Below are 21,872 nucleotides of genomic sequence, written 5' to 3'. Positions count from 1 at the left end.
ATCAGTGAGTTAGGCTTGTACAAATAGATAAATTCTAAGACGTAGCCAGTCATCACAAGCTGTGTTTAATGTCATATGTAAAATGACCTTTTAATCTCTAAGATTTATTCTAAACAGAATACACTTAAGACACTTATAAGATACAGTGTTTCTTCTACCTTATCAATAATTCAGCCTCCCTTAAATTGTAAGTAAAAGTATTATGGCAGTCCAGCCAAGAACGTTGAGCCCAAGCCTCACATGTAAAATTGCTGTAGGCCTCCACATTTGCGAGCAAGCACTGACTCATGAACAACACGCAAACTTCAATGTGGTTCCATCTCAGAATGGAAAAACCTCCTGTCAATGCCAAACGTTCTCCCCGCTGGCTCGAGCAAGGGCGGGCAGTCCATTGTGCTCCATTGAGTACACAAGTCTATGTACCCGAAACCACCCCTTGACTTTATACTTCCAGTCTGGATTTAGCAGTTTCACATAAAGTGAAGGAAAATGTTGCATGGAAAATTTTAGAGATATGTTAGATGTCATTCCATGGAATATGGTTTCTATAACTGTCCACCGGCTTGTACTTAAGACATAATGATTACCACATTAAAAAAACATAAACTGCCCATAATAATTATACCTCCAAAAACAAAGAATAAATGAATGGTTATATACTCCAGTACTAAATTTCTAGACACAGTAGATAATTCTTGGGATCATTTCCACCAATAATATGAAAAAACAAAAAACAAAAAAAAAACCCACATTGAAAATTTAAAAATCAAATATTTTCTAGCCAAAGTTGACTTTGAAGCTTTTATTTCCATGTGTATGTATGTGTATATGTGTATGTGTGGAAATTCATGTCCTACAGTTCATATATAAAGGTCAGAGGCAACTTGTGGGAGCTGGCATCATGTGGGTTCCAGAGATGGAATGTGGGTCACCATCTTGCCGTCACCTATCTCACAGACCCTGAACTGGACCCTTAAAAGTTAAATGCTGAGGTCGCCAGGTGGTGGTGGTGCACACCTTTAATCCCAGCACTTGGGAGGCAGAGGCAGGCGGATCTTTGTGAGTTCGAGGCCAGCCTGTTCCACAAAGTAAGTGCCAGGAAAGGTGCAAAACTACACAGAGAAACCCTGTCTTGAAAAAAAAAAAAGTTAAATGCTGGGGTTGGGGATTTAGCTCAGTGGTAGAGCGCTTGCCTAGCAAGCACAAGGCCCTGGGTTCGGTCCTCAGCTCCGAACTAAAAAAAAAAAAAAAAAAAAAAATTAAATGCATTACCTAGATATTTTCCCTTCTATTACTAGCAATGTTTGGGATATCTAGGCTGTGAGATGTGTGTGTGTGTGTGTGTGTGTGTGTGTGTGTGTGTGTGTGTGTGTGGTTAGACATAACTAAACCCTTCAAAACGTGTATCGCTGCTACAGACATGTTTTAGTGAAGAGTTGGATGAGCACACAACTCTTGAAATGCAGTTAACAGTCCACAAGTAAAATTTCCCATCATTCTTCCATGATGCAAAATGTTACTTCGCGTCCAACAGTCTACTTTTGTTTGCATCATGTTTGGAAGAGCCTGCCGCTGCCAAACATGCTTCTGTGGCCAGCTAGTGCGGAGGCAGGAGCCTGGAAGAGATGGAGGAGTAGGTCGATGGACAAAGCAAGCTACTCACTAGACGAATCACATCTGAAATGGCCACTGCCAAAGCCCAAGCACTGGCATGTGAGCTTAAAGCCAGATTCAGACAACCGTTCCCATTCCTCTCCAATGGCGTAATGGGAGACTGTGTAAGGGTCAAAGCAGGAGTCATCCGTAGGTTGGTTCAGGCCTTCGCTGACTATGGAGCAAAGGAGAAGGGGGAAAAAGCAAAAAAGACATCTTATTGATGGTTTCAGGCCACACATAGAAACAGACATACTGTGTACATGACCTAATCCAGTAGCACTAACAAAACCAGATAATTCTCATCAGCGATGCTCTGATACAGCCAATGCGCACTTGACGCGCAGCAGGGTAAAAGAATCCCATCTCCTTTCATTCCCGTCTGCAGTTTCGAAATGTGATCTCTTCTGGGAAATCTACTTCACGTGAGTTACACCGATCTTCAGACAATTTAAACTAGTTATGAACGCGGGCAGTGATGCTTCTCCAAGGTACCAAATTTCTCTGAGCTAATTAACGTTTCTCTGCCTCCCTTTCCTCGTCCATTACATAAGAACTGTAATATAAATACCTCCACCTCCTTAGGATCTTGTAGAAGCTACATGAAACGGAGATATCTCTTCATCAGTATACAGAAATTACCCGTTAACAATTATTGTTAGCGAGTAATTAACAACCATTATTGTTGGACACCATTCTTTGCTTACACTAAAAAAGTCTTGACATTTTTATGTAACATTAGAATGTAACCTTCACTTACATTTTAGCTTTTTTTTTTTACAAAATAATTTTGAAAACCTAGATTTTTACAGTTACTATAAAACTGGACAGATTTGGAGAAATCACCATGATGCAGACAACTTAGGAGTAAGTAAAAAATTCTCAGTGGGTCTCCCAAGATCTCTCCCTCTGTCTTAGAAAATTTTGTTTTAAAAATTAAAAATTATTTTAAGAACATCATCTGTGCAGAGGGCTGGAGAGGTGGCCGGGGGTTAAGAGCACTGCCTGGTTAGGTTCCCAGCACCCACACAGTGACTCAAAACTGTCTCTAACTTCCCAGTCTCCGGGGATCTGATGCATGTTCTGCATCCCATGGCCACCAAACATGTATATTGTGCACAGACCTATGTACAGTTAAAACATTAATACCCATTTCTAATGAATAAATAAGTATAATATGTACAAATAAAGCACACCTCAAGTTATTCTCTAAATGTTAAATGAGCTAACTTACTAAACAACTTTAAATCCCCCATGTGGATACTTCTTTTAAGTGCGTAAAAATCAAAAGAACAAATGCAACCAATATTTGAAATGCCTAATATTTCCAAAGCCTTTATCCTGGAAGAATGAAAAAAAAAATCTAAAGTGTTTTAGGACCCAGAGAACATGGTAAGTGGGAACACTGATGGACTAAGGAGCTGGAAAGAAAGCGGAGGGGCTGAAACTCTTACATGGGGGTTCACTATTTTAAAAACACCCCGGAGCTAGAATTCGACTCTAGTACTATGGAGCCTGAGCTAAAGGGCAGGTTTCCCTCCAGCAGACTGTCTAGTAAGATTCTGTCTGAAACACACCCCACCTTCAAGAAGACAATGTGGGAAAGCATGAAAAGCCCTATGCTTTTGAAAAGGCCTTTCATGTGGCACTTTACTCGGGAACCCACAAAAGGCGAATATTCACTACTGTGGATGTCATACCAACCATCTGCCCACTTCTGCACTGCCAGCCAGGCAACTGCTTACTTTACGAGTGAAGCAGCAGTCTTCTCTCAGAGGAAGGAGACTGAAACCAAGAAACTGGCCCTACCCAGAAGTCCTGCGACGTGGAAGAGGTTCCTTACAGTGATCGAAGACTTGAGATTGACCCTTTCTGTTATCCCCTAGCTCATGTTCCACCGCCAGCCTTCAGCTACTGCAACTTAGAAAGCCAAATGGCACACAGTGCTTTCAGAAGACTTTCCAGGGGACACACAGAAGAGTCAAGGGTCATTCAACCTTTATTAAGGTGTTTCATGATTAAGGTCATTTAACCTTTGTTAAGACGTTGACTGGTGACCATTCAACCTTTATTAAGATGTTCCACGGGGGTCATTTCACCTTTATTAAGATGCTGCATGGGGGCCATTTAACCTTTATTAAGATGTTGCATGGAGGTCATTCAACCTTTATTAAGATATTGCATGGGGATCATTTAACATTTATTAACATGTTGCATGGGGGCCATTTACCTTTATTAAAATGTTGTACGGTGGTCATTTAACTTTTATTAATATGTTTCATGGTGATCATGTAACCTTTATTAAGATGTTTCATGGTGGTCATTAAATCTTTATTAAGTTTGTGTGATGGCCATTTAACCTTTATTAAGATCTTGCATGTATGCAACATGAAATTAATATATATCTAACAAAGGGTATTAAAACACACATAAAGGGACTGGAGATATGGATCAGTAGTTAAGAGCACTGGCTGCTTTTCTAGAGGACCTGGCATAGGTTCTAGCACCCACATGGAGGCTAACAACCGCCTGTAACTCCAGTTGCAGAGGATCCCGCGCCCTCTTCTGGCCTCCGTGGGTGCTGCATGCATGTTGCACACAGACATAAATGCAGGCAAAACACCCATACACATAAAATTTAAAAAGTACATCTAAAAGAAAAAAAAACAGAAAGAAAACAAAGAAGTATATAAAATTGAAAGAAATTTTGAATAGAGAGCTCTTTGGAAAGAAAGGGACAATGTTGGTAATATTTTACATTGGGAACAAAAAATCTAAGTCATCACTTAATGTTGCCAAGCAAGACTAGAAGGTATTCTGTTTGGGTTAGAAATGTTGAAGAGAACCACAGTAAGGGACAAGAGAGGAGTAAAAAGTACCCAGAAACCAACTAGATCCTCAATGGAAGGGAAAAAGAGTATCGGACTAAATGATATTAGCATCCTTCCAGGCCTGTCAATCATACATACGTGATAGTGAACACCCTAGGGTTGCACAAGGGGAATTCCCAGCTGTGGTGCAGTCTTAACTTCCCTAAGTTCAGAGATAACAAGGAACGACAGACAAAGCCTTCTCCGGGGCGACCCAGCAGGAAGCGTGAGCCTGACCGGGACAGCAGGGTACTTACCCGCGTTGCCCACGGTCACCACCTCTTCCCGAACCTTGTGCCTCCTCTGGTTCTGCAGTGCCTCAACTATGATGTTGTAGGTGACCCCCCGGGTGAGGCCGGTCAGGGTCGCACTAGTGGAAGTCCCAGGAACTTGGAACTGTACATCCAGAGCAGGGAGACAGCATTACAATGACAAGCAGGCATGAGCTCCCCTATCCCATTAGTAAACCTCCCCGTTTAAAAAAGAACAAAGGGAGAGCTGGGCGGAGGTGGGTTATCTAGGATTCCCACCCAGTCAGGATGAGATGTTCAATGAGCCACCATTTCTGATAGATTTTTTCTATCTAGGTGGTCCACAGTTACCAGAAACCCTCCACTATACTAGCCTCCTCTGAATCCTGTGGCTCTCTAGAACTCCTGGCAAAAAAAACTCTTCATAAACATGGACACCATGGGAGACAGGCATATGTGCCTTCACACTAGAACTTGGGTTTTCCCAAAACACTGGCAATATCCCTAGACTGAAGTTTCTAAGCAAACAAATGTCCTCCGGTAGAGTCAACTTTGAAATTTCTGCCGCTTTCTAAAAATAACACAATAAAAATTGATTCTAGCACCTATGGGACAAATTAAAGAATAGGGTTTTGGAGAATCAATCTCTCATAACAGCTGGTACCCAAAGGTTCATCTAATCTTCCTAGACACATCATAGATAATGTGACTTTTCAAGGGCAAGGGTGGCATTTCAGACTCCATATAAAAGTAGAATATTTTTCCTTCTTTTCTATCCATCTCACTGAGTAGCCTCCAGTGTATGAGAATAATAAAAATGATTTCATTCTCTCTACCAGGGCGAACTCAGTGACACTCTCTGGCTAGTCCTCCAGAGCCACAATGGGATATGAAAATACACAACTCCCAGAGTTGTGACATCTTTCTAGGAGTCCTGGGAGAGCAGACATCTGACATGAAAGCTTTGGTTGCTTCTGGCTGACAAAGTTACAAAAAGAGAGAAAAAAAAATTAGTTACCTGTAAGGGCTCCTCGTCGGTGCCAACAGGATGACATGAAATGATGTACTCAGAACTCTCCTGGAATGGCGTCCAAGAGATGGTTGTCTGAGAGAGAGCTTCTTGTCCTGTAGAGGCATTTGGATTGAGCCCCGGAACGTGAGGGTAGAGGTGGTAGTCTACGTCTCCCCTGGGAACATGACCGATTTGGACCTCCTCATCTACATTCGGCACGTATGGTCTTGGCCTAAGCCTGACGGGGGTGGCCGCGGTGGGTGGTGTGGTCCGCCTAAAGCCATGTTCCTCAAAGATCATTTGTTGCCCAACACTGGGTTGTTGGTGGGTTGTGCCAGGAAGCTGAATACCATTTTCGGTGTCATACCCAGGGTTGGTGATGAAGGGGGTCTTTTGAACTGTGGAGGGAACATCCAAAATCTCTGGTCCATGAAGATTGGGGTGTGGAAGGGTAACCAGCTGGGGAAGCTCATCTAGCCAAAGAGAGGTTAGAGCCAAAAAAAAGAGAGCAAAGCGCGGTGAGCTCGAGGAAGAAGCAACAATCACCATCAATCCAGGCAACAACTGTTCATCAACCCGATCGAGGGAGGCGCCGAGCCAATCAGCGGTTCTCAGATCACAAACCACTTTCTAGAAAGAAATCTTGATTTTCCTCACAGATTTCTTTATAGTGCAGACAGGGGAAAAAATGTTAGTATGAACTTCTCGTACAGACAAAGCTTTGAACCGCTGAGCCCCACAGAAAGCGACCTCTGCTCCCATGAAGCCTTTGCAATCCAAGCATTTGATTTGAAATTTCAGAAACCAACGGAATAAATGACGACAAAGAGGAAAGGTTTTTACTCCCACCATTACAAAGTTTTGTTTTGTTTTTCCCCCCCAGTTCAAACTATCTAGTTTGAACTTCTGAAAGTTGAATAAGGCTTTAGGTTGTAGAGAAATAAATAAATCAAATAGCTTTGGGTGATATTGGGTGATCCCTGCCAAAGAGTATGATATATAAGCCATACTGCTAGAAAAAAAATAACCCGTGAGAAACATATCACAACGTAGAGAACTTCACCCTGCAAGCCAACCATGGGTTATTATGACTCTTTACCTGTCTTCTTTCTCCCAATCAGTGGCTCGCTCTTCTGGTTGTTCTTCAGGGCAATGACGTAGATGGTGTACTCGGTTCCTGGCTCCAGACCTGGTGGGACACACAGCCATTTTGTTGTGTTGGCAGACTCGGCCAGTCCAGCAGGAGTCACCGGCAAAGGCCAGTGGGGAGCGAGCCTTCCTCCCAGATGTCTCTGGAGTCTTCAGAGGTAAAACCAACTTTTCTTCTAGCTACATCCAGACTCTGCGCAAAAAGGCCACCCAGCCAGCTAGCCATCTTCCAATCACAGCTGACACTTGAAAAAGCAGTGTCACGGTAACCTTACTGGAGTATTGTTTCAGTATGGACAGTATTGGTCGGCAGTATTAATAGTAGATAACCTATCAACACTGTAGGCCACCAGTGGAATATACATCTGGGAGAGCGCATCGCAGACTTCAGACTTCTGCTTAGGTCTAAGCACTGGCATCCTTCAATGACAGTGCAAAAATCCAGCTCACTCAAGTCTTCCCATACCAGATTCTATTTTCTTGTCCCACAGATGCAGCTAAGAAGCTGTGATCCCTTCAATCTGGGTGTTCTACAGGGACTCCAACATCCAGGGGATACTATAGATATGATTTATCTTATTGAGGGGGGGGGCAAAAATAATGAAAAAAATAGGTGAACTTCCATCAAAGAGCAATACATCTAGCTATATCATATGATGTCACTGAAATTACATGCTCAGACCTTTTGAGAACACCACTGTCCCTAAAGAGAAGAATGGCTGCCTTCCAGAGTGCCGGGCATCCCATTCTCACGAAACAGCAAAGACACAGTTGGAAAGTATTCTAGATTTGGGGTATCTGTAATTAAGGGGGAAAAAAAATCACAGCATGGAAGCAATACCAGTAATGGTGGCCTCCGTGACACCAGGCCGGGGCCGAGGGACCACTTCTCGGGGTGGGGATCCAGGCTTCTCGTACTTGATAATGTAGCCGGTAATCCTGGCGCGGGGTGCCTGCCATGATACCAGCAAGGAGTTGGGTGTGGTGGTGAGGAAGTGCAGGTTGGATGGGGCATCGATGGCTGAAAGGAAACCAAATGATGTCTGAGAACATGAACGGCCGTGAAGATACTCACACCTGCGCCCAGCCCGAGCAAACCAAGTAGGGAAAACTGGAGGGCCCTGGGAGATATCCCATGGGAATTCCAGCTTCCCACTTAGTTCTCAAGTTTACGTGGTTGACTCCATGATGTATCAGTTAACATTTCCTTAACAGAAAGTGTAGTTACCAGTGGAGGCATCGATGATCACAGGGGAGCTCCGGGAATTGTCATTCAGGGTGTACAGGTAGATCTTATAGTCAGTGCCTGGTTGTAAACCTGGAATTTTAAAAGACACACCTTTTATCGGTCCCTATCTTATTGGTGAGTTCTCATGCTCGCCTGCAATTTCCTTGACTCCTCTACCACCCTAAATTTTTGTAGGCTACAGAAGCAGTCCACAGGAGAACAGTAAAATACATCATGGTGTGGACACTATTAATGAGAAACCCATTTCAAAAGAGAATCACTTATGTCCCTGATACTGAACTCTGATTATTAATCTCTGATTATACTTCAACCTTTATTATATGTTGTTGTGGAATATTATAAGACGTGTTACACTTGTTTATACTGTGGAACATTTGTTTAATGATGAGAAGATGTATTGCATTCTTTTATATTGCATTTAACACTGCAAGTCTGTGTTACTTTGCCTGACTCAAACACCTGATTGGTCTAATAAAGAGCTGAATGGCCAATAGCAAGGAAAAAGGATAGGTGGGGCTGGCAGGCAGAGAGAATAAATAGAAGGAGGAGAAGATTAGAGGAGAGAAGGAATGAGATGAGAAGGAGGAGGACTCCAGGGGCCAGCCACCCAGCCACCCAGCCACCCACCTATCCAGACAGCCTGGAAGGAAAGAAAAGATATCCAGAAATAGAGAAGGGTAAAAGCCCAGAGGCAAAAGACAGATGGGACTATTTAAGTTAAGAAAAGCTGACTAGAAATAAGCCAAGCTAAGGTCGGGCAGTTGTAAGTAACAGTAAGTCTCCATGTGTATGTATTTGAGCTGGGTGGTGGGCCCCTGAAGAGCAAGGAGCCAAAAGAATATAAGCGAAAAACAACCAACAACAACATGTTGTTTGTTGTTTGTTTTCTTAGGAATTTTTTGTTTGTTTGTTTTTTTGTAACAGAGTTTGTCTGTGTATCCCCAGCTGTCCTAGAACTTGCTCTATAGACCAGGCTGGCCTTGAACTCACAAAGATCCACCTGCCGCTGCCTCCCAAATGATGGGATTAAAGGAGTACACCACCACCACCACCACCAGGCATGTAGTGTTGTTTGTAATTATAAGTTTCATTATACTTTTTAAAATATAGTCATGCTAATGCTAAGAACTATACACTACTAATTCGTATCTTTTTGTTTTCTGTATTAACTTTTTTTAAGAAAAAAAATAAGAGTTTCACTATGTCTGGTCTCAAACTTACATCCTCCTGCCTCAGACTCCTGCCTGTGACTATGGGTGTGCATTTTCTTTAAATAATAATGAGCATTTTGTGGGAAAAAAAATTGATGAAATTTATAGGTCAAACAAAAGTCGGGAAGTAAAAATATCATGGGATGGCAATCATATTTTTAAACTATTCTCATGAAACACTGGTCTTGGAATAACTAATCGGCCAGTTCATGCTGTGGGGGCACACAGTCAGACTGTTGAGCACACTGACCTGTGATGGTATAGGTTCTGACGTCTGGGCTGATGGTCCTCTGAACTGGGGTCTGGCCATTGGCTGGGATGGCGTCGACTTGGAAGCCAGTGATTGTCTCAGTCTTTGTTCGCCAGCTAATAGTGATGGTGGTCTCTGTAGCATCTGTCACGCGGGCCCTTCTTGGAGGACTGACATCTGTATAGGAACACAGCTAGAGATTAATGCATGCTGGGCTCATGCATGGAAGGTTCTGATAGTTTAAAACACTTCCTCACTGTACAAAGACATTCACTGCAGGAAACGCACTGATTAATAATGTGTAGGTTACCCCCCATTGGCATTCACAAAGAAAGGTTAACGGTATTTAGTTAATACGAAAATATTTATTCTCATGTCTTTCCTTTGAAGAAACTGAAAAGCTTTATCAATACTACCAGTGGCTCCCAGGGCTGACTCTATAGTATCCAGAAATCTTCCAAACAAGTATTATAATGATTAATTTACTGCAATGTAAAAATGTGTGGTAGGAATCCTAACATAGTTAATTAGTAATAACATGAGCATGGCTAGCAGTATTCTGTCATTTTTATAAGGCATCTCCTCCCTTCATCATCCTGCAGATGATCAAACAGACATGTTCCAGGACCGCTGCTCATCAAGTTATTGATAAAGCAGAGAACTAGATCGTGGGCCTAATTCAGCCCCATCTTTCCTACAGCAGAAGCCAGTTCGTCCTCCCCAAACTGAACTCCATGAAAATAAATCCTCACAAGTAGAGTGTACACCAGCTGTGGGTTTTAACCCACCAGAATGAAGTGATTCCGTTTTGTTTCAGCAGGCCATTTTCTAGATGGCATGCAAAGTGGATTATCAAAAAGATCAGCTATTCTAGCAATTTCCAAATTCTATTGTTAAATTCATGGTCTAAGAGATCACTTACCTACCTTCACTTTCTACTTACACTGAAGGTTTGTCCAAATTAAAACATTTGATTACTTACTCTCTAGAGTTGTGATGACTCCCTGGGCTGGTCTGCTCGTCAATGTGTCCTTCAGAGCATAGACACTGACTTCATATTTGGTGGCCACCTAGAAGTAAGGTCAGGAGAAGCTTTTGCAAGGGTATTGCATAAAGCCTAGAGAGTTCTACTAAAGCATTAGAGAAATGTATAAAAGACAATCTGTAAAACCCACAACACTTCAAATTCTCAGATTAACTTCACTTTTACCTGTGATTGACAACAGATTTAAATTGGATGAGTTTTAAAATGGTCTCAGGGGTTAAGTCCAAGCAATTCACAAATTACATATTTATACTAAAGTGGTAATAAAAAGAATAAGAAAAATCAATAGTAGCCTTTTTTTTTTTCTTTTTCCTTTATGGGAACCAGAGTTCCAATCCCCAGCATCCATTTAAAATGCCAGGCATATGAAGGTGTGATGGTATATGCCTTTAATAGATCTCTGTGGATTCAAAGTCAGCCTAGTCTACCAAGTATGACTGTGCATCTACATTCCTCACGCATCAAGAGACAAGTAGGTCACTGGAGGTAGCTGGCAGATATAAATCACATCTATATTATTTGTTTGTTTGTTTTTCTGATCACAAAGAGGCAAGAGAAAGTTTCTCTTCTGTCTCTGATCTCTCTTCTGCTTCCCCTGGAACTGGTCTTGTGTTAAGATGTCCATCAACCCCTTAGGGATGCTGGATATTTTGCTGCATGTCTAGAAAGAAATGGTGTTTGTTTATTTGTTTGTTTGAGACAAGGTTTCTCCATGTATTTCTGGCTGTCCTGGAACCCATCCTGTAGGTCAGGCTGGCCTAGAACTCAAGAGATTTACCTGCCTCTGCCTCCCTAGTGCTGGGAACTGAGGCATGTGCTAACACACCCAGCTGACGTTTAAATGTTTTAATGAGGGTAGTGTCAGGTTAGGTTGGCATTAACTGAAGAATGCTTCCTGCCAAGGAAATGCCACTCATAAAAGCCATAAATTCAGCCAGTGGATATATAAATAGATCCCTACAGAGTACAACCTTTAAAAAAAAAAAAGCATAATACTTATTAATATCTGCCAAAGAACTGCACAAAATTCAATGCTATTTCTTCCATTCTAATCCAACAGTCATCTAGAGAATCTTGGCTCAACATAAAAGAATTCTATTGCATACATTTATAATAAAATTATTTGATGGTAGAAGGAAAGAACGTTCTACTTATTATGAGATTACACTGCTGTTCTCTGATAAAGGCAGTGAAACGACCTACTTCCTTATTCCAGGGATGTAAGCTCACTCCTTACCATGAGCCCGGATATAACCACAGATGAGCTGTCTGGAGAAAGGTTGATTTCCTTCATCGGTCCTGTCTTCTCCTTCGGGGTCACCCGCACTCGGTAGCCCGTGAGCTGCACGTTGGGTGCTGTCCACTGGGCACTGAAGCTGGTGGGTGTCACCTGAGTGAACTTCAGGTTGGTTGGAGCAGGAATGGCTGTCAGGATGGTCATTGGTTAAAAAATGATCTCAGAGCGGGTGGGGGAAAGGGAAAACAAAGCGACTTTTAAGAAGTAGAATGGGGTCGTTCTTGCAGGGGCTGGGAGGGCTCCCGGGCCCAGCAGAGATTCAGCACAAACAGGTAATAAGAAGGGATACACAAGAGGGAAGTGTGTTTTATACCGGCAATTCTCAGAATCGCTGAAAACACCTGGGTAAATGTCAGGCCTCTAATAGACTTTGGGTTTTAAAAGGTCTTATCTTCCCACCCCTTTTAAAACCAAGAGCTGAATTGCCTTCTTGGTCATTCGAATTGATTTTTCTTTTCTTTTGTATGAAAAAGATGAGCAATGGCCCCTTTTCTGTATAGATTTATTTTCATATGGTAAACCATTTCACAGAGTGTTCCATCCAAGAGATGGAACTGGGCTTTTATTGTCTCTTTTATTTGGACCCCATGGCAAATATCACTGCTAAATGTGAAGTTTTCTCTGCGGTGCGGCGTAAGAAGAAAATTGGTTCACAACAGAGGCAGGAGAGAGCAGCCGAGAGCGGTATCACAGACAGTCACTTCTACACGCTTTGAGCATCCCAACCCTGCTTCAGAAGTCAAGCACAGGAGGACAAAGGATTGGAGGAAGCACCTGCCCTAACCACTCGGTCCTCTGTGTTTGCATCAGAATCCTTCAAGCAAGTGACGCACCAGCACAGGCTATCTGGTCAGGGAAGACGTTCCCAGGTGTTCTTAGACCATGCTGCAAGGAACTGCCTGGATTAGGGTCCTTTCTCATAATAAACTCTATGATTCTAGACTCTTTCCTTCATGTATGTGTGTGTGGGGGGGGAGGTAGCTACAGAGCTGTGTCACTTAGGAAATAATTCACAGTTTAGTAACATCTTCAAATGTCTTACTCTATGGTCTTCAATATATATATGTATATAATATATATTATATATATAATACACACACACATATATATACACACACATCTATATGTGTATATATATGCTAAGCTATTCTAAATTTCTTTTTACTAGACTTAGGTAACTAACGTCACCTAACTTCTATTGTGTGTTACCATTCTTCAGTAAAGAGGGCCTTTCCCAAGCGTTTGAGGGCATTTTTTTCTACTCTCCCTACCATGGGAATCAATAGCCCAGGACAGTATAATGTCAGCAGGGCATAAAGCCGCTGCTCCCGTAAGCACCCGGGTGGTGCAGTTCGTTAACGATATACCTGTGGACTGGATTCCAATCAGGGGCTGGCTCTCCATATCATCGTGCAAGGCAACCACACTGACTGTGTACTCAGAACCCGGCCTGAGGCCTTGAAGCTCTGCGGTGTCTTCTTCACCGTCAGGTGCAGGGAAAAGCTCATGGATTCCATCCTCAGGGCTTGAGTAGGTCACCCTGTACCTGGAAACTTGCCCCTGTGGGCTTTCCCAAGCAATTTTGATGGAATCGACATCCACATCAGTGAATGCCAGTCCTTTAGGGCGATCAATGTCTGTTAGGCAAATTAATGGTAAGAGGTTATGTGAAAAGCCAAGTTGTGAAACAAGCATATTTTTATACCGTGCAAAGCAGTTCTGCAGATACCATTTTCTTTGATGAATTAAACTCCAATTATCACACTATTAAAATAGAAAGTTACTTGACATTTGCTTAAGAGCCTTTGGGGGGGGTGGTTTAGATATTTATCGTCCCATTACTTATTAAAACGCAGGTGTGTAGACACCCTGCAAAAGTCCCCACAAAGGAATTTTTTATTAATTTAAAGATATTCTATCAAGATTTGATTTTGCAATGTGATGTTAGTCTCATAGACCTGGATTTTCTATATCTTGGAAATGGTAAAGTTTTTTTTTTTTTTTTTTTTTTTTTTTTTTTTTTTTTTTAAAGATTTATTTATTTATTATGTATACAGTGTTCTGTCTGCATGTATCCCTGCAGGCCAGAAGAGGGCACCAGATCTCATTACAGATGGCTGTGAGCCACCATGTGGTTGCTGGGAATTGAACTCATGACCTTTGGAAGAGCAAGCAGTGCTCTTAACCTCTGAGCCATCTCTCCAGCCCGGAAATGGTAAAGTTTTGACTTCCAATGTTCAATTTACTATTTCTCAAACTCTTCTCCTCCCCCCTCCCCATTAAATATGTATATTAAAATGCCGGCCCAGCCACAGGCCTCTGAACATGACGGCTCCACGGGGTACTTCAACTTTACCACCCAGTCATAGAAAAAGTAGGTCCTAGAGAAATATTTCACAGATCTGCTAAAGGCAAATGCGATTTTGCTGAGGCTATTTGAGCAAAGGAGGTTCAAAGCAGAGCAGCTGTTGGTGGCAACGCTACCATGGTTTCCCCTGCAAGCTCGCTACGTGGCAAGAAGACAAAATAAAATGTTTGCTAAGGGCTCATCTCAAGATACGACCCAGCTAACATGTCGCCTTTCCCTGTACAGAAGGGCTATGACCCAGCTAACATGTTGTCTTTCCCTGTATAGAAGGGCCAAGGGCATGCAGGGGGCATCTACACCCAAAACCAAAAGGACTTCGGGAGGAGAAATCAAACATCGGTTACATACTGGTTACCGCAGTCTCAACCAGGGGCTGGCTCTCTCCGTTCCGATTCTGAGCGTAGACACTGACCACATACTCCACGGTGGGTTGCAAGCCTTCAATGGTCATTTCTGTCTGATCTGCAGAGGAAGGAGAAGCAGTTGCAGGTCTACACAACCACCCAAGCCACTCCCGAGAGAGAAGCTTAATCAAAAGCAGACGTACACAATCATCATGAAATACCTATTCCTCTTGGGAAAGTCAGATGCCTATCTCCTCGTGGGGAAACCTGTTCATTGGTAACAACGGTTTAACATGCTGGGGCTAGGGAACGCCGCTTAATCGGTAGAGTGTCGTCTCGCATGAAGAAACCCAGGCTTTGATACCCAGCAGCACAGTAAACTGTATGCCTATGGTACTAGCTTTTAGGAGGTATATATAGACAAGAGGGTCAGAAATTTAAGGTCAACCTTGACTACACAGTGCATTCAAGGCCAGCACAGACTTCATGAAACCCTATCTCAAAAAAAAAAAAAAAAAAGAATTTTATCATAGTGCAGTAAAATCATATTCAAGAATACACCTTAAGATGTTATTATATATAACCCCAAATTAATGAGGTATTCTTGAAAAAAAATGAAAGAAATTAAATTGACCTTAAGCAATTGCCTGAGATCATAATCTTGGAAGTCATTTTATATATAATAGAAACATCAGATCTAGAAAGGCTCCACAATGTCCGTCCGCCCTTTTCTTCCTGGTGTGTCCACATTACTACACAAAACAAACCCAGAAATACTTGCCTTGCGAAGTGATCTGGCAACATAGTCTATGAATGGCAACACCACAACACATACCATACAGGACATTTAAAACGAAACCTTCCATGCTCCTTCTGGGTTTATCCTCCTAGAGGCGCCACGCCGGTTTTTCTTACCTGGACCAGCAGTTTTAGTTTTGGTTGGTCCCGGGCCATTTTTGGGAGCGGTGGTCACTCTGTAACCTGTCACAGGAGAACTTGAAGGCAGCCACCTGACACTAATGCTGTTGTCCTGCACATCGGTCACCTGCATCTGGGATGGCTTGTCGATTTCTAGAGGGAAAAGAGAAACCAGTGAAGTCCCCCTAGTGTTTGAGGGCAGGATTGGACAGGCCGGTTGTTGTTAGTCCTCGTGTGTGTACAAATGATCGTTGGCTTCTATTAATGCACTGTAGAGATTTCTTTTGACAAGAATGAAGGGTTAACTTGAAGAAGAAAATGCATGCATCCAGACACTGTTACAACTATTTTCAACATGACTGCTTCATTCCACAAACAAAATCCCACATCTCAGGCAGAGCTTTGTCCTCTACCAATCCACTCACCGTCATTTCTACAGGTATTTATGAATACTCTCTCTGTCTTATGTCTACTGCAGACACATGAGGTTTAGCAGTTAAAAACACAAGACAAAAATGTCTGCCCTTGGGGTCTTCTTTCTACATTTGTCTCAAAATTCTGTCACCTATAGATGTTGTCGGCTACAGGCTTTTGTCTTATTAAGCAAATAAATAAGGATTGAAGGTGTAGTTCAGCGAGAGAGCACTCATTTAACATACATGAAATATGCCGGGTTTGATCCCCAGCACCACTCAAAAAGGAAGGAAAATCAATTTCACAGTGAAGGAAATACCCCGGGAGAATACTGTGAGAACCATCTGCATAAACAACCCTGGGTCACCCCAGACGGGAAGTGTGTACCTGTTCGATAATTGATGGAAATCGGCTTGCTGCTGGCCGGACTGTCCCCACGGCCAGTGATGGCGTACAGGGTGATGGTGTAATCTTCTCCAGGTTTAATGTTGTTGATGGTGGCTGTGGACTTGCTCCCAGGCACAGTAAACTCCTGGACAGGACTGTTCCCGCCTGTAAGAAAGGGGTCCGTGGGTAACTGGAGCAGCCAGGAGTCACTCCAACATGATTGACACATTGAAAGCAGTGCAGAAATCACTGCTGCTTACAACTTGCCTTTTAAGGAGTGCTGCTGTAACACAGACTGAACAGGCAGGTGTATTCATGCACATAGTAAGCCCCGGTAAGTATATAAAAACCGGGAGAACTCTCAAGCTAACGCCAACTTAACATCCCTGGGTTAAAATGTCACTGAGTTGCAGATTAACAGGCAAAAGGTGAAAAAATCCCCAGGAATGAGTTTCCTAGTTGATTACAAAATACCAACAGACTAGGCAGGTTGTACTTTAAACATTTTTGTGGGAGTACATGCACACTCTTGGTGTGTGTGTGTATGTGTGTGTGTGTGTGTGTGTGTGTGTGTGTGTGTGTGCTTGCGCGCGTGTGCATGTGAAACAAGAAAAAGAGGCCAAGAAAATTAAAAGGAAGTGGTGGGAGAGAAGCATGTGAGGGTTTGGGGGAGGAAAGGGGAAGGGGGACATTTTTAATTTTTAATTAATTTTTTAAATTAAAAAATGGAGGCAAGAATGTGGCTCACTCAACCTTAAGTTGAATAAATTGCATTCTTTTCAAAAGCGTTAACAGAATATTTGTTAATTTTAGAGAACACATAGAAGAAAATACAATACTGATGATAATATTTGTGAATATATAAGCTTTTTCCCCTCAGCTCTGCTTTCCACCTGTAGCTGTAACATATAAACAACTTTTAAACTTCATTTGACAATCAATTATACACAGTTCCCATATATTTTTGGATAGAAAAAAAGAAAAAGAGGTTTTCTTAAATAGGCCTGCTTGCATTTAACCCCAAACCACACTGCCAGGTTTCCGAGTTCCCCACCCGGACCTTGATCTAACGAACACACCTGTCTCTCCATAGGTGATCCTGTAATAGCGCACTGAGACAGCAGGGGGTTCCCAGCTGATCAGCAGGCTGGTCGGGGTGGAGGCAATCACTTCCAGATCCCTCGGGACGTCAGAAACTAGAAAAAAAAAATCACAGGGAAATTTCACATCCATAACTTCCAAAGAAAGCTCAGAATCATTCTTTGCTCTTTTCCTAGATAACTGTTACATTCCTTCATACAAAAACATAGACACTAAATTAGCAAAATTAAAAACTATGAAGAAGTCGAGGGAAGGGGCTAAGGAGACAGTTAAAATTGTGATAAAATTGTGAATTCTCTTTCCTCCACATTTTCTTTGGTAAATCATTTAAATCACAGAAAAGTTATAAAAACCTACAGTGGTACTTGCCCATGTGCTCTTAACTATATGCTGTTTGGAAGTAGTGATCACACACAGCCCTATCGGCAGGTAAGATATAGATATCATGATAACAGGTCTCCCAATCACTGTCACTGAAAATAAATAATCTACACCTATAGACATCTGAATGACGGACGGCTGGACTCCTGCCAGACAAAGCACTCTACTGATACACCACAGCCATAGCACCTCTTTTAAAAACTTTAATTTGGAAACAAGGTCTCACTGAAGTGCACGGGCTAACTCTGAGCTCACAGCAGCCTACAAGGGCCTTGACCGCTCCATCTTCCTGCTCTAGCCTCTTGAGTATCTAGGATTACAGATCTGTGCCTCAAGCCCAACTGAAAATCAGTAACTTACAGTAACTCTGGGACCATAATATGTTTTTGAACGAAACTTTATTAAAAACCAATAAACATGCAAGCTGGGAGTAGTAGCTCATGCCTATAACTCCGGCACTCATGAGTTGAGGCAAGAATATCTTAGATAAGCCTGGGCTACGAAGCCAGTTCTGGGTCAATGTGGGTTATGAAACCATCTCAAAACACTACAAAAAAACTGACCGGCCAAAACACCAAAACTCAGATAACTGAATCAGGTAAAAATTTCTCAGGGTTAAAAAAAGTTATCTTTTTAATGTATATTCTAAGAGGGAGATATTCTGGCCACACATTGTCACCGCCCCTTCCCCTTTTTATTGAGATGGAGTCTTTCTCATTGCGTAGCTCTGGCTGGTCTAGAATTTACTGTGTAGACCAAGTTGATCTCCAACTTGGAGGTCTGCCTGCCTCTGCCTCCCCAGTGCTGGGATAACAATGCCTGGCTCTGTGCTCCATCACCTCCCTTTGAGTGTTGATGCCAACTCAGATGCCAGGAAGCTTTGCCACAGACTACACCCAACCGCACAAAATCCATACAAATGAAATTTCTTGGCAGATTCAAACAGCAAAATTACCTGTCGACTGTTGGCCAACCAACGGGGCGCTCTCCTCTCTGCCATTGACGGCGATAATGCTGACAATATACTCAGTCCCAGGGTTGAGGTTGGTGAGTGTGATAGAATTCCGGGAGGGAGGCACTCGGTCTTGCCTGGGTCTTCCAGAAGAATGCTCGGCATGATGGCGAATTATGTAGCCGGTGATGGGGGCTCGGGGGGCGACCCAGTGGACGGTGAACGAGTTGGCAGTGATATCAGAAGAGTCAAAACCAGTTGGGGAATCAAGACCTGTTTTTTTCCCCACCCAAGGAAGGGAACAAAAGACAATATCCACCAGCTTAGACATAGAGGAAGATGTGGAGGAAAGCAACATGCCCTGTTATATGGTACTGAGAGTTGACCACATCAGCTCACACTCATTTTATCTTTTCTTTTTCAAAGTAATTGAAACAACATGTCCAATTAATTCTAGTTGATTTCTACACCATACTTATTATGCACCGATATTTTCAAGGGCTTTGGCATTGTACTGGATAGCTTTAGGTCAACTCGACACAAGCTGACATCATCTTAGAGGAAGGAACCTCAGTTGAGAAAATGTGCCTGTAAGATTAGAGCAGGGCTTTTTCTTTATTAGTGATTGACAGGGGAGGGGCCATCCATCCCATTGTGAGTGGAGCCATCCCTGGGCTGGTGGTCCTGGCTTCTATGAGAAAGCAGGCTGAGCAAGCCAGAGGGAGCCAATCGGTAAGCAGGCACGCCTCCACGGCTTCTGCATCATCAGTTCCTGCCTCCAAGTTCCAGCACTGCTTGAGTTCCTGTCCTGACCTCCTTCAGTGATGGACTACTTGGTGGAAGTGTAAGCCAAATAAGCCCTGTCCTCCTCAAATTGCTCTTGGTCATGGGGTTTCATCACAGCCATAGGAACCCAACCAGGACAGCATTCAAGCATGTTATATGTGTTGTGTATGTCTGTCAGTGCATCTCTCAAAGCAGAACAGTCTTGTATTTGGCTTTCAAAGCGGTTCTCTGCGCTGCATATGGAACTGATAGGTCAACAGAGTAGCAATGATGCTAAACACGAGCCCTGTAAAGCTTAAAGTCATCACCCCAGACAAATTACAATACACATAATCCCTTTTAAGTGAGAAATTAGTACTTCTTTGTTGCTATTAATTAATTAATTAATTTTAAAGTACTGGGGATTGAAAAACCACAAAAACAAAAGAAAAGAAGGAGGGAGGGAAAGAGGAAGGAAGGACGGAAGAGAAAATGTGATACATATACACAATGGAATATTATCCATAATGAAAAATGAAATTTACAGGGCAATGTATGGGACTAGAAATTATTATGTTAAGTAAAGTAATCCAGTCTTAGAAAGACAAGTGACATGTTTTCTGTTATGTGGATTTAGTTTTCATCTATGTATATATACACATGTGTGCAGAGCACAGGTCATGAAACTAGAAAAGAGAGTGTGGGAAGAGAGGAAAGGACGCCTTCTTAGGGAAGGTGGAAAAGGGTCATAGAATACAGGTGACATGGGACAAGGTGACGTGAGAGCAGAAAGGGGCTGTCCATTCCCGCAGGGAGGAAGGGGACCAGGAGGGGTGGCATGGGGAGGAGGGAGAGGAATGGAATAGGAGGACCAACAGATCGTGTGAAAATACCACAGTGAAACCCATTACTTCATGTTAACTCGAAAAAACAAAAATTAAGTAATGTACCAATACCATAAAAAGTGGAGATGTATTTTTAGACCCAATCTAAATCACTTTGTTGTTTAAGACCGGTAGGCGCGAGCTACTTGAGAAGCATGTCGCCAACATGACTCACCCGTTTTCTGTCTTCCTCGAAGAGGGGTGCTCTCATGCTGTTCGTAGACGCTGGAGACACTGACTAAATATTCCGTCCCAGGCAGGAGATCTAAAGAGGCAAGCGGGACGTGCTTTAGAGTCGAAAGCATGGGAAACCACGGCCCTCCCTGGACTACTCCATCTGATGAAACAGCCAGGCAGGCAGTCCCATAGCTTCCTTGTAGCTAAGTGAGCATCTGTGCCTGGCAAAATCTGTAGTTAAGGGCCACCTCCTCCTGTACCTCTTCAAGCCCCTCTGTTCCGCCGGTATAAATGCAATTCGGTCAAGTGTAGACACGGCGCACTAAAGCCTCTTCCATCCGAGTGAAAGTGCATCTACTAAGGGGCAACGGACGGACAGTTTTGGGGGACTGTGCATTACCCCCTCCCCATCACAGCAACCCAATAAGGCGGTCTGCAGCTCCCATGCTATACAGTGTTGCATGTATTTAAATGCACAGTTGGACGACATTGGACATGTGTCCTTGGGGAGCCGCCAATGTTGTATTCAAGACAACGAACATACCCAGTACCCCCGGGCTCACTACGCTGTACCAAGCTGCTCAATCTTTAAAACATAGGAATAATGACTTCTCAAAGGGGGAGAGAGAGTTACTTGAACGTCAATATAGCATTAGGGCTCGTGAGGTACACCATTAACACGTGACAAGGGTAGGCTAAACTGGAGCCAACGTGTGATTCGGGGTCTAGTGTATTGGGTAATGTGGTACCCGGCGACTGATTCGGCCCTGTGGCCACAGTCAAGCAAGCATCGGGATGCTCTGACCCTCACAGTGAGAAAGCAGGGTCAGTCATGCCTGGCTGCCTTCTTGTATTTCACTTTCTGAGACGCATCTGAACAAGAAAGGCTGTTTTCTGGCCACTATTAAGGAGTATATCTAAATGTAACTACTTTCCTCTCATGTGGAACTGTATCTTACATGTGTATGGAAGCCCAGCATCATGTTGCAACCTCATACTTTCTTTAATACAAAGTATCACTTCCTAAATGGTAGGAACCGGCAAGTAGCCATTTCTATTAAATTTGTCTATTTTCGGGGCTGGAGAGATGGCTCAACAGTTAAGAGCACTGACTGCTCTTCCAGAGGACCCGGGCTCAACTTCCAGCATGCACATGGCAGCTCACAACTGTCTGTAGCTCCAGTTTCAGGGGAC

General features: G+C 43.0%; 1 protein-coding gene and 1 long non-coding RNA gene across 13 annotated transcripts in view; both read right to left on the bottom strand.

Annotated features, from left to right (window-relative positions):
- The window catches only part of Fn1 (fibronectin 1), a 70,336-nt gene that overhangs the window by 5,623 nt on the left and 42,841 nt on the right, over nucleotides 1-21,872 (bottom strand). For 2 of the 12 annotated variants that reach the window (XM_006972238.4, XM_006972239.4), the window contains 16 exons: nucleotides 20,677-20,766; nucleotides 18,856-19,125; nucleotides 17,498-17,614; nucleotides 16,419-16,583; nucleotides 15,615-15,770; nucleotides 14,704-14,817; nucleotides 13,355-13,624; nucleotides 11,928-12,115; nucleotides 10,628-10,715; nucleotides 9,646-9,822; nucleotides 8,164-8,253; nucleotides 7,777-7,956; nucleotides 6,886-6,975; nucleotides 5,793-6,259; nucleotides 4,781-4,919; nucleotides 1,664-1,828 (listed from right to left, as the gene is read on the bottom strand). In XM_006972238.4, the coding sequence (XP_006972300.1) occupies nucleotides 1,664-1,828; nucleotides 4,781-4,919; nucleotides 5,793-6,259; nucleotides 6,886-6,975; nucleotides 7,777-7,956; nucleotides 8,164-8,253; nucleotides 9,646-9,822; nucleotides 10,628-10,715; nucleotides 11,928-12,115; nucleotides 13,355-13,624; nucleotides 14,704-14,817; nucleotides 15,615-15,770; nucleotides 16,419-16,583; nucleotides 17,498-17,614; nucleotides 18,856-19,125; nucleotides 20,677-20,766 (2,766 nt within the window). The remainder of the gene's footprint in view (nucleotides 1-1,663; nucleotides 1,829-4,780; nucleotides 4,920-5,792; nucleotides 6,260-6,885; nucleotides 6,976-7,776; nucleotides 7,957-8,163; nucleotides 8,254-9,645; nucleotides 9,823-10,627; nucleotides 10,716-11,927; nucleotides 12,116-13,354; nucleotides 13,625-14,703; nucleotides 14,818-15,614; nucleotides 15,771-16,418; nucleotides 16,584-17,497; nucleotides 17,615-18,855; nucleotides 19,126-20,676; nucleotides 20,767-21,872) is intronic. The other 10 variants (XM_042260165.2, XM_006972240.4, XM_042260170.2 and 7 more) reach the window with 5 other exon arrangements.
- On the bottom strand, nucleotides 3,705-4,023 carry LOC143268310 (uncharacterized). The gene is made up of 2 exons (XR_013044109.1): nucleotides 3,884-4,023; nucleotides 3,705-3,785 (listed from the first exon to the last, which is right to left on the bottom strand). It is a non-coding gene; the product is annotated as an uncharacterized LOC143268310 (long non-coding RNA).

The sequence above is a fragment of the Peromyscus maniculatus genome, chromosome 13 (assembly GCF_049852395.1).
Source record: "Peromyscus maniculatus bairdii isolate BWxNUB_F1_BW_parent chromosome 13, HU_Pman_BW_mat_3.1, whole genome shotgun sequence".
Taxonomy (NCBI): Eukaryota; Metazoa; Chordata; class Mammalia; order Rodentia; family Cricetidae; genus Peromyscus; species Peromyscus maniculatus.
Note: the sequence above shows the minus strand (reverse complement) of the source record. Positions and strands in the feature narration are given on the sequence as shown.